Here is a 14,006-nt window from a genome sequence, read left to right on the forward strand (position 1 = left end):
GAGTCCTAAAAGGACGAAACAGCTGAATGATTCAGTTTAATTTGTGACTTGACCTACAAGTGATTAAAAGATGCTTTTAACCTGTACATTTTGTATAATTTGTACCGCTCCTGACTTAATCATATTCCAATCTTTGGTGTTTAAGTTTTCAAGTTCAATGACAACAGAAACCGTATAATTAAAACTTACTTGATTTTTAATCAAATTTACATAAAATTCTTTAAATTCTTATGTTTTTTACAGAGTTTTATACGGCATGATATTGAGAGCAGAAAAGGAGCTGGAACAGATACAAAGTGATCAATATAAAAAGACGAAACTGACCAAACAGAAAGGAGAAAAAATATCAACGTCAACACGATTGACTATTGACGTCAATACGTACGAAGTAGATGTGTTCCGAAGAATAATCCAGTTTCTTCATTGCGGATTGGTCACTGTGGACTCCTCTTCCCTTATTGGTGAGTATTCTTTCCGAAAAATATTTATGAATGAAATATACACGTGATGTATATAATGTTTTACTATGTTCCCGCTACTCATGTTAGAGTGATCCACTGTCATTTTTAGCTGTTCTGGGTTCCAGAAGCGAAATCAATTATTCACTCACAACAAGAGGGGAAGAAACCATAAACGTTACAAAAATCCGTATCATGTTAAATTAATTGTCTATCTAGAATCCTTCTTACCTACAATATGATAAACATATTTTACATCCAAACTCACTTAAGGGTTGTTTCCAAGGTCTTCATAAACAGACCTCCGATGATTTTTATAGCCACGCATACGTTTATTATAAGTTAAATACAATCAGACTGTTTTAATCGATCGTGTGTATTGCCCGGGGTCCGCTGATAGGAACTTGAAACACTTCTATCGCAAAAACCCACCCACCTCTGTCTTAACCACACACGGTGCATTAAACTCTATTACTTAAAAAAAATTCTTTAAAGAAGCTGATAAAACCGCAAATGTTTCAGAAATTCAAATTGTAACTTATCCTCTCTATTAAATTCCTAATTTTTTTAACCAAACTCAGGTTTGCTTTGTGGTTCGGAGGAGTTTGGACTGAAGGATCTAAAAATAGCATGCTGGAATTTTGTGGATCAGTGTATCAAATCAGGCACAGAGCTACGACATGCCATGACGTCATCAAATTGTGTATACAACCAAAAACTTGTCAACAGCATCACGCAAATGGTAAGTAAGCAATGTTATGTTCTTCATGAAGCGTGTATAGTATTTCTGTAAATAAACTTTAATCTATTGCTATTGTAAAAGCTAAAATTTTCTGTTTTTCTGTCAAATTAGTCATCAATTCTTGTGTAACTGTCACCTATTTTTGTGTACAAACACACTTTATGTTTGTTATCATATCATGCAATCTTATCCAATATCATTGATTTTAATTCACATTTCACGTTAATTCTATGTTATATTGAAAATGCAATCGCCTTTTAGAAAGTTGTGTCCAGTTGATACTCTCTTGTTTTTTTTATTTGACCTCTTTAATTGAAAAAAAAAAAACAAGAAAAATAGTTCGGATTGAAAGAACTTACTCTCTTCGTATTTTTAATACGATATTCACCACAATTCATAAATATTTCTTTTGATTTCCAGATTGTGGCAAGGATAGATTCTCAGAAATCACGCGCATCGATGACGTCATCACGTCGGTCTATTTCCTACACACCAAGGGAGACAATCGTGTAAAGAATCTAGGAAAAATAAAAAAGTGCTCCATGAACATTTATAGTGCTAACAACACATTGGAATGAGAGGAGGTGATTTTTGAAATTCCTACAATTTTTATTTTTATATTTTCATAGTAATAGAAATGTATTTTTAAAGAGTTGTTCTTTCTTTCTTTCTTCCTTGGGCATTCGGATTATTTGACATCCGGTCAGTAATTTCCGAATTAAAGAGACCCCGGACTAGAGGAGGCATGGTCAACAGGGCCAGTTAGAAACGTTTCCCATTTAACTCTACATTGAATAATACTAGGTACAAATTATACAACGAGATTTAACAAATTTCTCTTTCTTCACAATATGGTAGGATTACGTAATGAATAATAACGAATTATAGATGATTTGTTTTGTTCTCAAAAAACTTCCAAAATTACGATGATTGAGATATATGTGCTCCCTGATAAGGCTTAATGAAGTTATAGAAATAGAGAGGAGAAAAAACAGAGCGTGTGTGTGTGTGTGTGTGTGTGGGTGGGTGCGGGGGGTGGGGGGGGGGTGGGTTCTGAATCAAATATATTTTAGTTGTCAAAAAGTGAATGAAAATGTTAAAACGTGTTAAGAGTTAAATCCAAATATACATGTTACAAAAATTTTTAAAAAATTTAACAGAAATGATCATTTATAAGGAAATTTGGTGAGCGATTCATGAAAAATTGATAAAAATTACATGAAAGTTAAAGTTCGTCAAAGTTTCGTATCTAAAGTTTAAAAATGACTTATAAGTAATATTGATACCCAATCTGCGCTTCGTTACGAGAATCTTTCTGATAGAAGTTCGCGCAACGTACCTGATTCCCTTACGAAGCACCAGCCTCTTCAGTTTAGCTATAGTTAACTTCCTCGGGTATTCACACTGTCTTTAGTAACTAGTACTCTAAATTGTTTTCAAAAACTGCAACCAATCTCTTTATCTCGAAGTCGGCAGGAAAATTCGAGTTGTCCTATTATTCTATGTAAACAATATAGAATGTTTTATGTAAAGTTTGATTGGGACCGCGGGAATACTTCGAGTTATCCTATGTAAACAATATAGAATGTTTTATGTAAAGTTTGATTGGGACCGCGGGAATACTTCGAGTTATCCTTTGTAAACAATATAGAATGTTTTATGTAAAGTTTGATTGGGACCGCGGGAATACTTCGAGTTATCCTATGTAAACAATATAGAATGTTTTATGTAAAGTTTGATTGGGACGGGAATACTTCGAGTTATCCTATGTAAACAATATAGAATGTTTTATGTAAAGTTTGACGAGTTATCCTATGTAAACAATATAGAATGTTTTATGTAAAGTTTGATTGGGACCGCGGGAATACTTCGAGTTATCCTATGTAAACAATATAGAATGTTTTATGTAAAGTTTGATTGGGACCGCGGGAATACTTCGAGTTATCCTATGTAAACAATATAGAATGTTTTATGTAAAGTTTGATTGGGACCGCGGGAATACTTCGAGTTATCCTATGTAAACAATATAGAATGTTTTATGTAAAGTTTGATTGGGACCGCGGGAATACTTCGAGTTATCCTATGTAAACGAATAGAGTTATCCTATGTAAACAATATAGAATGTTTTATGTAAAGTTTGATTGGGTTATCCTATGTAAACAATATAGAATGTTTTATGTAAAGTTTGAATACTTCGAGTTATCCTATGTAAACAATATAGAATGTTTTATGTAAAGTTTGATTGGGACCGAATACTTCGAGTTATCCTATGTAAACAATATAGAATGTTTTATGTAAAGTTTGATTGGGACCGCGGGAATACTTCGAGTTATCCTATGTAAACAATATAGAATGTTTTATGTAAAGTTTGATTGGGACCGCGGGAATACTTCGAGTTATCTATGTAAACAATATAGAATGTTTTATGTAAAGTTTGAACAATATCCTATGTAAACAATATAGAATGTTTTATGTAAAGTTTGATTGGGACCGCGGGAGTTATCCTATGTAAACAATATAGAATGTTTTATGTAAAGTTTGATTGGGACCGCGGGAATACTTCGAGTTATCCTATGTAAACAATATAGAATGTTTTATGTAAAGTTTGATTGGGACCGCGGGAATACTTCGAGTTATCCTATGTAAACAATATAGAATGTTTTATGTAAAGTTTGATTGGGACCGCGGGAATACTTCGAGTTATCCTATGTAAACAATATAGAATGTTTTATGTAAAGTTTGATTGGGACCGCGGGAGTTATCCTATGTAAACAATATAGAATGTTTTATGTAAAGTTTGATTGGGACCGCGGGAATACTTCGAGTTATCCTATGTAAACAATATAGAATGTTTTATGTAAAGTTTGATTGGGACCGCGGGAATACTTCGAGTTATCCTATGTAAACAATATAGAATGTTTTATGTAAAGTTTGATTGGGACCTATGTAAACAATATAGAATGGGAATACTTCGAGTTATCCTATGTAAACAATATAGAATGTTTTATGTAAAGTTTGATTGGGACCGCGGGAATACTTCGAGTTATCCTATGTAAACAATATAGAATGTTTTATGTAAAGTTTGATTGGGACGGGAATACTTCGAGTTATCCTATGTAAACAATATAGAATGTTTTATGTAAAGTTTGATTGGGACCGCGGGAATACTTCGAGTTATCCTATGTAAACAATATAGAATGTTTTATGTAAAGTTTGATTGGGACCGCGGGAATACTTCGAGTTATCCTATGTAAACAATATAGAATGTTTTATGTAAAGTTTGATTGGGACCGCGGGAATACTTCGAGTTATCCTATGTAAACAATATAGAATGTTTTATGTAAAGTTTGATTGGGACCGCGGGAATAATACTTCAATATAGAATGATTTATGAGTTATCCTATGTAAACAATATAGAATGTTTTATGTAAAGTTTGATTGGGACCGCGGGAATACTTCGAGTTATCCTATTTAAACAATATAGAATGTTTTATGTAAAGTTTGATTGGGACCGCGGTAATACTTCGAGTTATCCTATTTAAACAATATAGAATGTTTTATGTAAAGTTTGATTGGCAATACTTAGAGAAATCCAATGTAATCAATATAGAATGTTTTATGTAAAGTTTGATTGGGACCGCGGGAATACTTCGAGTTATCCTATGTAAACAATATAGAATGTTTTATGTAAAGTTTGATTGGGACCGCGGGAATACTTCGAGTTATCCTATGTAAACAATATAGAATGTTTTATGTAAAGTTTGATTGGGACCGCCGGAATACTTCGAGTTATCCTATGTAAACAATATAGAATGTTTTATGTAAAGTTTGATTGGGACCGCGGGAATACTTCGAGTTATCCTATGTAAACAATATAGAATGTTTTATGTAAAGTTTGATTGGGACCGGAATACTTCGAGTTATCCTATGTAAACAATATAGAATGTTTTATGTAAAGTTTGATTGGGACCGCGGGAATACTTCGAGTTATCCTATGTAAACAATATAGAATGTTTTATGTAAAGTTTGATTGGGACCGCGGGAATACTTCGAGTTATCCTATGTAAACAATATAGAATGTTTTATGTTTTATGTAAAGTTTGATTGGGACCGCGGGAATACTTCGAGTTATCCTATGTAAACAATATAGAATGTTTTATGTAAAGTTTGATTGGGACCGCCGGAATACTTCGCGTTATTAGAGTTCGAGATAACGTGGTTTGACTGTACTAAACTTGATCAAACAAGACGAATAAAAAGAAGTAAAGTAAGATAAAATATGAACCAACAAGAAAAACAAGAAGTAAACAAAAATAAACAAACAAACAAACTTAATGACTACAGGTAGAACAACGGCCTATTCATGAGAACATGAACCAGTCTTCTAGACTAGGCTATCAAAATGGGACCTGTTTGAACAAAGTGACATACTAAACCGTTGAGCACCACATTTTTATGTATTTTAATGGACATTAGTGTATTTTTAAAACAATAATATTTATTACAAACACCTCTTTAATCCGGACATTCAAAATTTCCAATATGTATTCCGTATACTCAGTTCCATTCCGAATAAATAATTTGGAATTTGTTACCTAAATGTGTTTGGATAATTTGGGAAATGAATTAGTATCATTAAATAAAAAAAATGTTTGAACTAAAACAATATCATTATCTTTTTAAAATTACTATACGGAAAGTATTTTCCAGAAAGTGAAATATCCTTAACGTATCCTAATCCGGATAAAAGAGTTTCCACAAAGCGTGAACGAGTTCCATTTTACAAGCAAGAACACGAGTACACATTATAACATGGATAGTATCCGGTAGCGAATAGACATCACAGTGGCTTGTAATGTAGTTCGGCAGATTATTGGACGCACAGTTCGGCAGATTATTGGGGCGTAGTTTGGCAGAGCCCACATTCAGTAAGCGGTGCGCGGAGCTGTTGTTAACTACAGTTCGGTGGTGTGGACATTGTCTGTCGCGCTAACACAGAACACGGACGCGTGATGAAGCGTTGACGAAGCCGACGGTCGTATTTTCTCCTCTCACTGTGTATAGCGGCATGTTGAGAAGCAAATCTTAATCAGGGGATTTCTATGGATTTATTCAAAGGATGTTTCCGATGTGAAAGAGAATATATATTGAATTTTGTGTTTGGAAGTATTAAACAACAGATACAATTTACTAATCAGGTTTGCTTTCCAACGTTTTGAATTTTGCATCTAAGTGAGGAATATTATGTAAAACTTGAAATGAAAAGTGGAAAAATTTTGAAATCAAAATTTGACAAGCAGAAATTAAGATACGTACTGTTTTGTGTTTCAGACGAGACGCTGTACAGGCTTGAACTCTAAACGACAGGAATTTGATTTCTTTACTGAAATGTGTTTGACAAGCAAATCTCGATTATGCATGTCAAATTCGTGCCCGCATCATTTCGGGTTATATTTATTAAAAAAAGAAGTTCTCACATTTTGACGCTGTTAGGTTTAAGTGAAACCTTACTGCCAGTCACGTCAGTCTCGTAAAGACAGTATATTTAACATTAAATTTTATCTTCGAAATATCTTATAACAACTGTTTTGTAGAATGACGGTAAACTTGGGCTATTTTTCGGTCTGAACTCTCCTGTCTGACGTTTTCTGATTTATTTGTATGTTAAACAGAAAGCGCTCTCGTTTGTTCAGTGATTACAAGCGTCTGTGACAATAATGATTGAGATCTGAGTCTCCTGGGTGTTTTGTTACTCTGCTTATTGACAACGAGATGAAACTCTGTACATCGTAGTCGGAATCTCCCGGGAGCTTTAACCAAAAGCTTTTGACAAGCATTCACTAGCCTTGGTATTAACGACGTAAAACACAACACCTAGCAATTTGTACTATATGAATTGCCGACATTTTCCGTCTTGGATATTAATGTTAGGAAAATTTATTATTTCAATTTGCGATGCAAGATGAGTACAAGGCATATGTCACTGTGAGAAGTTCCCGGTAAAAATGTTGGTTCGAGTATGGAGTTGGATGTTACTGTCGGCTGGCATTGTATGGCACTTGTTGGACCTTGCAGAAGCAGGTATGTACACCTACTTACAAAGCGGTTTACCTGAAAACCATGCAAATATCGACCAATCGAAATGTAATTGTAGTAACTATCAAAAGACTCATATTTCAGAATATACGAGAAATTATTAGATTTATAATTCAAAGATCAACGACAAAAAAGACAAATGTAAATAGTAACAAAACGATATAAACAAACAAACAAACACGCCATGAAACTTTCTGTTTATTTGATAATTTACCTTAATTGTTGGGATTTTTAAAAAATCTTATAAAACGGAAAACGAAAAGAAAAGATAAAAAATAACCTCTTCACATGTTTTTATTTAAGGGTACATCGTCCTTAACTCTTTTGTATCTCTAAAAGAGAAGAATTCGATGTTGCTCGACTTATACCTAACTTCGAATCGTGACTGCCGATTTGCTAATCTTCAGCAAATTTCTTTTTCCGATGAAAACTGTACATGTCAATATTTCATCAGTAACCCCTAGCAACCACGGAGACCTTTCTTTAATACTAAGTCAATTTTTAATTATCTTTTAATTAAATGGATTTATCAAATTATCTAATTAACATCCTTCATTCTATGCATTTTTCCCAATCCTAGACAGATTTCACAGTATTCTATAACTTCGAAAAAAAAACCAAACAAACAAAACTTTGAAAATATATCGGTGACAATGTTCAATTCTATTTTCAAGATTATCACATTGATACATTTCCTTGGGTTTTCGATTCATCGGTGTAAGTTGCTTTAAATAACATTTATAGGGCGTTTCGTGGTTCTAATTACCGTTACGGTCCCTTATACATGAAGTTTTTCGGTATGTACCGCTGTGTTTCCAGGCGAGACTAGTAGATGAAGTACAGCGCGGTAAGGATCTGAGCAACACGCTCACGGACATCAGATTTGATCCGTGAAGCCATTGAGAAATCATGTTTATTTTAAAACGTGGAAATGCTCCATATCATTTAATGGTAAGAGTATCAGTTCAACAGGTCATATTTACTTAAACTCAAAACCACCTGTCTCTACTATAATTATTGGGGAAATTTTCCTCTGAAAACATAGCAGATATGATATACTACTCAATACTAAATAGTTTCAAAAATAACGAGGAAGAGAAGAGGACGGAAGGACGAGAAACCATTCGACGGAATCCATATTGACAACCCTGCTCTTTGATCATACAATGTCTATCCACGTGTTTTAAGATATATGAAACAACTTAGTTCTTACGACTGAACCAATGTTGATCCATAAGTTCATCATCATCATCATCATCATCATCATCATCATCATCATCATCATCATCATCATCATCATCATCATCATCATCAAAATTCGTCTTACCGCGCGAACACAAGTTCAGCCAATTGTACGGGTCATACTAAAACAAACGCTTCCCTAAATTACGAATTATTCCCCTGGCAACCCCGATAGGAGGATATATGCTTGCATCCCATAATAGTCTGCAATGTTTTTCGTTCGATAATGAAGTGCCTTACTGTATCAATTACAGACCGTATATATAACGGGCTCTATACTAATACAATGAATATATGATACTAATGACTTATTTCGAACAACTTGATAACATCTGACTTTAATGACGTCACAGAACACAGAATTTCTCACACAGTGACTGTAAGAGTCTGTTACCATAATGAAGTATTCTTTATGATACCTGAATAATGGACGTGACGATTTTGATTCCTTCATATAAGCAGCTTCCATCCTTACTGTGATAACAATATCGCAATCGATGCTATTTTACTGGTTAATCCGATCTCAAAATCTGAAAATGTTGAGAACAGTGTTTAGACAATATGGCGATACATTTGTTGAATATTTTCATTCTTTATATGTAATTTTGGATAAAGACGTCTTCCCTAGCACGTTTTATTGTTTCGTTGTCGCTGCCATAACTCTTTCTTTGACAACTGGACATTAACTGTATTCTGATTTTCAACAATTTCATCACAACTATCAGTCTAACGTTTAGCAAGTAATTTCATGTAATTATAGCTGGAGTCTCCATGTTTCATTGGCTATGTCTAGGAAGGTCCGAATCCAATTTTTTCGACTCCTTTCGGCGATTTTCTCATTTTCCCTATATTTTTTCTCTCTGATTTGTTCAAACTTTCAGTTGTTTCACTTGTCAACTTCCGGTTGTTGACATCTGAAGGCGATGACTGGCCTAGATTCCATTCAACCTCCTGATCTTCAATCTGTCTGTCTAATTAAGTTTTAGAACAATCTATTCTTTTTTAAAAAAATATTTGTTTAAACTTATTTAATAGTATGAAGTTGTTATTAATCTACAGACAGAGAGTTTTTTTTATTCGTTGATGAATAAAAGATAATTTATCAAGTTGGATGAAGCTTCCACATGTATCAGACTCATCACGATTTCCAGACATTATTTTTTTTTTTACATTTTCTGAGACGTTTGGAAAAATAAATTGAAATATTTTTCGTTTCGTTTTCTTTTTAAACGAGATACATACACAGTATACCGTTTCGACGGAATTATGGTAGGATTCTAGAAAACAACACGATACATACACCAATCTTGCGGTGACATAAAACAGACCGATTTGAAAATTGAAATCGATAGAAGAAAAGATTCAATTTCACTAAATTTCCATTTAAAAGTAAACAAATAATCACGTTTCACTTAGACCTGGGAATCACGTGACCGGTAGATCAACATTCACGCGAGAGTTTCCCCCACATTCACAGCACGTGTCGCTTGTAATCTGACAAAACCTTAATAAGAAAACTGTCACGTGCCCTTTAGGGGAACTTTTGTCTGTTAATAGATTTCGAGCACAGACTTAAGTGACAGAACGTACACGAATCTTATAAATGTATATACATTTGACTTTTCAACTGTAGAAATGTTGTGTGTTGTGTTGTGCAATGACGTTTTATTACTAAAACACGAGAACTGGAGTAAATATGAATCGAGTTTAATGAAGTTTGTTATGCAGTCTAAAATCAATTAAATGTCGTATAAGTTCGACAGAGGGGACGATTTAATAGTAATCTGCAGAGTTACATTATGGATTTTGGATGACCCCGTCAATGGAATTTATTCTATCGCAATTTACGGAGTTACAGCCCCTAGCAGTTTTTTCCCCACAGGCAATGAAAACACGAAAACTTGAGTAAATATGATGCGACATTTAAAGCAGCCTTATATTTGTAAAAGCTCGGATGAGTTCTACAAAGGCACCATTTTGATAAATAGCGTCATTGTGTACAGCAGCGTTAGGAGAGGGCTTAGTAAGTTGTGTTATCTGTAGATATTGTGTACTGTAATGTTATGAGAGGGCCAAGTAAGTTGTGTTATCTGTAGTTATTGTGTACAGTAATGTTAGGAGAGGGCCTAATAAGTTGTGTTATCTGTAGCTATTGTGTACAGTAATGTTGGGAGAGGGCCTAATAAGTTGTGTTATCTGTAGTTACTGTGTACAGTAATGTTAGGACAGGGCCTAGTAAGTTGTGTTATCTGTAGTTACTGTGTACAGCAATGTTAGGAGAGGGCCTAGTAAGTTGTGTTATCTGTAGATATTGTGTACAGTAATGTTAGGAGAGGGCCTAGTAAGTTGTGTTATCTGTAGATATTGTGTACTGTAATGTTGGGAGAGGGACTAGTAAGTTGTGTTATCTGTAGATATTGTGTACTGTAATGTTGGGAGAGGGACTAGTAAGTTGTGTTATCTGTAGATATTATGTACTGTAATGTTGTGAGAGGGCAAAGAAAGTTGTGTTATCTGTAGATATTGTGTACTGTATTGTTAGGAGAGGGACTAGTAAGTTGTGTTATCTGTAGTTATTGTGGACTGTATTGTTGTGAGAGGGACTAGTAAGTTGTGGTATCTGTAGTTATTGTGTACAGTAATGTTGTAAGAGGGACTAGTAAGTTGTGTTATCTGTAGGTATTTTGTACTGTATTTTTGTGAGAGGGACTAGTTAGTTGCAGAAAGTTGTGTTCAACCACTTCGATGTACTGTCCAAAATTTGATTGAACCTGAAATTACTTGTACCTTAAACTGAAGTACATGCAGAAAGATACAAAATTTTACTTAAATATACGAATTATTTCATTGAATTAAACATATATTGTTGTAAATTATTTACAAAAGGATCGGGCACAAGTTATTCCAACTTATAGTTGCTCTTTCCTCAATACGTTACAAAACAAAAACATCACAATATCAAGTCATCAATAATTTACATAAATATTGGCTAATATATCAAATTATTTCATAACATATGTAAAATGCAATTTTTAATTCAAATATAATAGTTTGCTTTTTAGAAGTATGTTTTGATAATAGTACGGTTCACTGCTTCCTTCACTTGTCCACAATAGTTTAATAACGCTATACATTTAAACATTGCTATCCTTGACTTCATTGAGTTACAAAATATCTAGATCACGTGCCGATAGGGCTCTCAACAGCTGGCAAATGAGAAATATCCGTATGATAAAGACATTTAAATAGACCGAAATATTAAATAGACCGAAATAATTCGTACAGGCATTATTTGGGTTGGTAGCAGATGTAACAGAATTATTGGTAAACTAAACTGAATATCTCGCGAGAGTACGCTGGGTTTCGGTATCTTGGCTTCACAGTATTCTAACCTTAAAAACGCTACGTTATCATCGTTTTGTTGTTGTCGCTGTTTATTGTTGTTGTTATGTTGTGGTTGTTCAAGAAAGATAGAAGCCAGGACCCGGCAATTTACTATGATGTAAGATAAAGGTTTTACTTCTGTCGACCTCCTGGGTGAGCGTGTTACTGCTCAAGGTCATGTATTTATAGACCTTCGACATATTGAGCACCTGGTTCCATTGTTTTAATTGTCGGTGTCATGATGTTCTGTAATGATATGGTCTCGTAAAGCAAAACAAGGATGTCACAACGAAATAAATAAATAAATAAATAAATAAATAAATTAAAGATATCCACTTAAACATAGTTAAATTTATTCATTGTCCCAGTAGAGTTGTTGTTTTTTTTTTTTTTTGGGGGGGGGGGGGGGGGGGGGCAAGAAAACTGAGGATCTGAGCGAAAAAGCATATTTCCATTTTATACCAAAATCCAAGATGGCTACCATGTTCTGTGCGATTCGAGTTCGGCTTGTTAAAGTTTGATTTGAAAGACAGTATGAGTACAAACTTAGATATAAAATGGGATGATTTGACCTGGATGAATTTTTTTTCTGTATGAATTCGCTTTATGAACAAAAACGGTATGTATGTCACATCCTTCCAATCATTAATCTTTCCAATGTATCGTAGAATTATATTTTTAATTTGAAAAATGTGTTCCACATACGCAGTTACGCATAAGATTTCTAGAAACAAATATAGGCCGTATGTATAGCATATATAGACGAAATTACAGTTACACAATACACATCTTCGAGCACTTGATCGTAAATCCCACTGCACCTAACAACAAACAACATCGACCTCGTGTTTCCCTTTGTTATCTCATTTCAGTAGGAACTATTAGAATCTAAATTACAACATGCATGAAACAGCACCAAAACGGACGTGAAGTTGGCAATCTAAATGCATGACTAGAAAGTTTTACGCGCGTCAAGTCAAAACACGCAGCTGGATGTCCCACTTCCCTCCTTAAAGGAGACCTTAGAATTCCATTGTAAACAAGTATAATTAAGGCGTGATCTTGTTTATATATACGTGGGTAATGTTACACATGTATGGTGCTCTGTTTCCTTCTCAATCATTTACAAATTGTAGTTATGGTTTATGTTTAAACGTTGTTTTGTTAAAATGCATTGTTTTGTGAAAAGATTATGCTGTCTCTGACACAGCAATAAGATTGTACAAAAGACACACAAATGAAAAACATATTCAAATACAAAAGTTAGAATTTGGAAAAGTATCGCCAGAAATTTAAGTAAACTGCATCATACAGCTGTTTCGTCCTTTTAGGACTCGTCAGTGATGTTGCATCATATAGCTGTTACGTCCTTCTAGGACTCGTCAGTGATGCTACATCATATAGCTGTTCGTCCTTCTAGGACTCGTCAGTGATGATGCATCATACAGCTGTTTCATCCTTTTAGGACTCGTCAGTGATGCTACATCATACAGCTGTTTCGTCCTTTAGGACTCGTCAGTGATGCTACATCATACAGCTGTTTCGTCCTTCTAGGACTCGTCAGTGATGTTACATGATAGAGCTGTTCGTCCTTCTAGGACTCGTCAGTGATATTGCATCATATAGCTGTTTCGTCCTTCTAGGACTCGTCGGTGATGATGCACCATACAGCTGTTTCGTCCTTCTAGGACTCGTCAGTGATGTTGCATCATATTGCTGTTTCGTCCTTCTAGGACTCGTCAGTGATGCTACATCATACAGCTGTTTCGTCCTTCTAGGACTCGTCAGTGATGTTACATCATATAGCTGTTCGTCCTTCTAAGACTCGTCAGTGATGTTGCATCATATTGCTGTTTCGTCCTTCTAGGACTCGTCAGTGATGTTGCATCATATTGCTGTTTCGTCCTTCTAGGACTCGTCAGTGATGCTACATCATACAGCTGTTACGTCCTTCTAGGACTCGTCAGTGATGCTACATCATATAGCTGGTCGTCCTTCTAGGACTCGTCAGTGATGCTACATCATATAGCTGTTCGTCCTTCTAGGACTCGTCAGTGATGTTACATCATATAGCTGTTCGTCCT

General features: G+C 34.6%; 1 protein-coding gene and 1 pseudogene across 1 annotated transcript in view; both read left to right on the forward strand.

Annotated features, from left to right (window-relative positions):
* The window catches only part of LOC132552522 (uncharacterized), a 3,744-nt pseudogene extending 1,966 nt beyond the window's left edge, over positions 1–1,778 (forward strand).
* A 5,427-nt stretch (positions 1,779–7,205) lies between these two features.
* The window catches only part of LOC132552544 (neuronal acetylcholine receptor subunit alpha-10-like), an 82,216-nt gene continuing 75,415 nt past the window's right edge, over positions 7,206–14,006 (forward strand). The window contains exon 1 of the mRNA XM_060216723.1: positions 7,206–7,281. Within this exon, the coding sequence (XP_060072706.1) occupies positions 7,206–7,281 (76 nt within the window). The remainder of the gene's footprint in view (positions 7,282–14,006) is intronic.

This window comes from Ylistrum balloti, unplaced genomic scaffold, assembly GCF_031769215.1.
Source record: "Ylistrum balloti isolate Yb309-2 unplaced genomic scaffold, AGI_CSIRO_Ybal_v1 Utg370254, whole genome shotgun sequence".
NCBI classification, from domain to species: domain Eukaryota; kingdom Metazoa; phylum Mollusca; class Bivalvia; order Pectinida; family Pectinidae; genus Ylistrum; species Ylistrum balloti.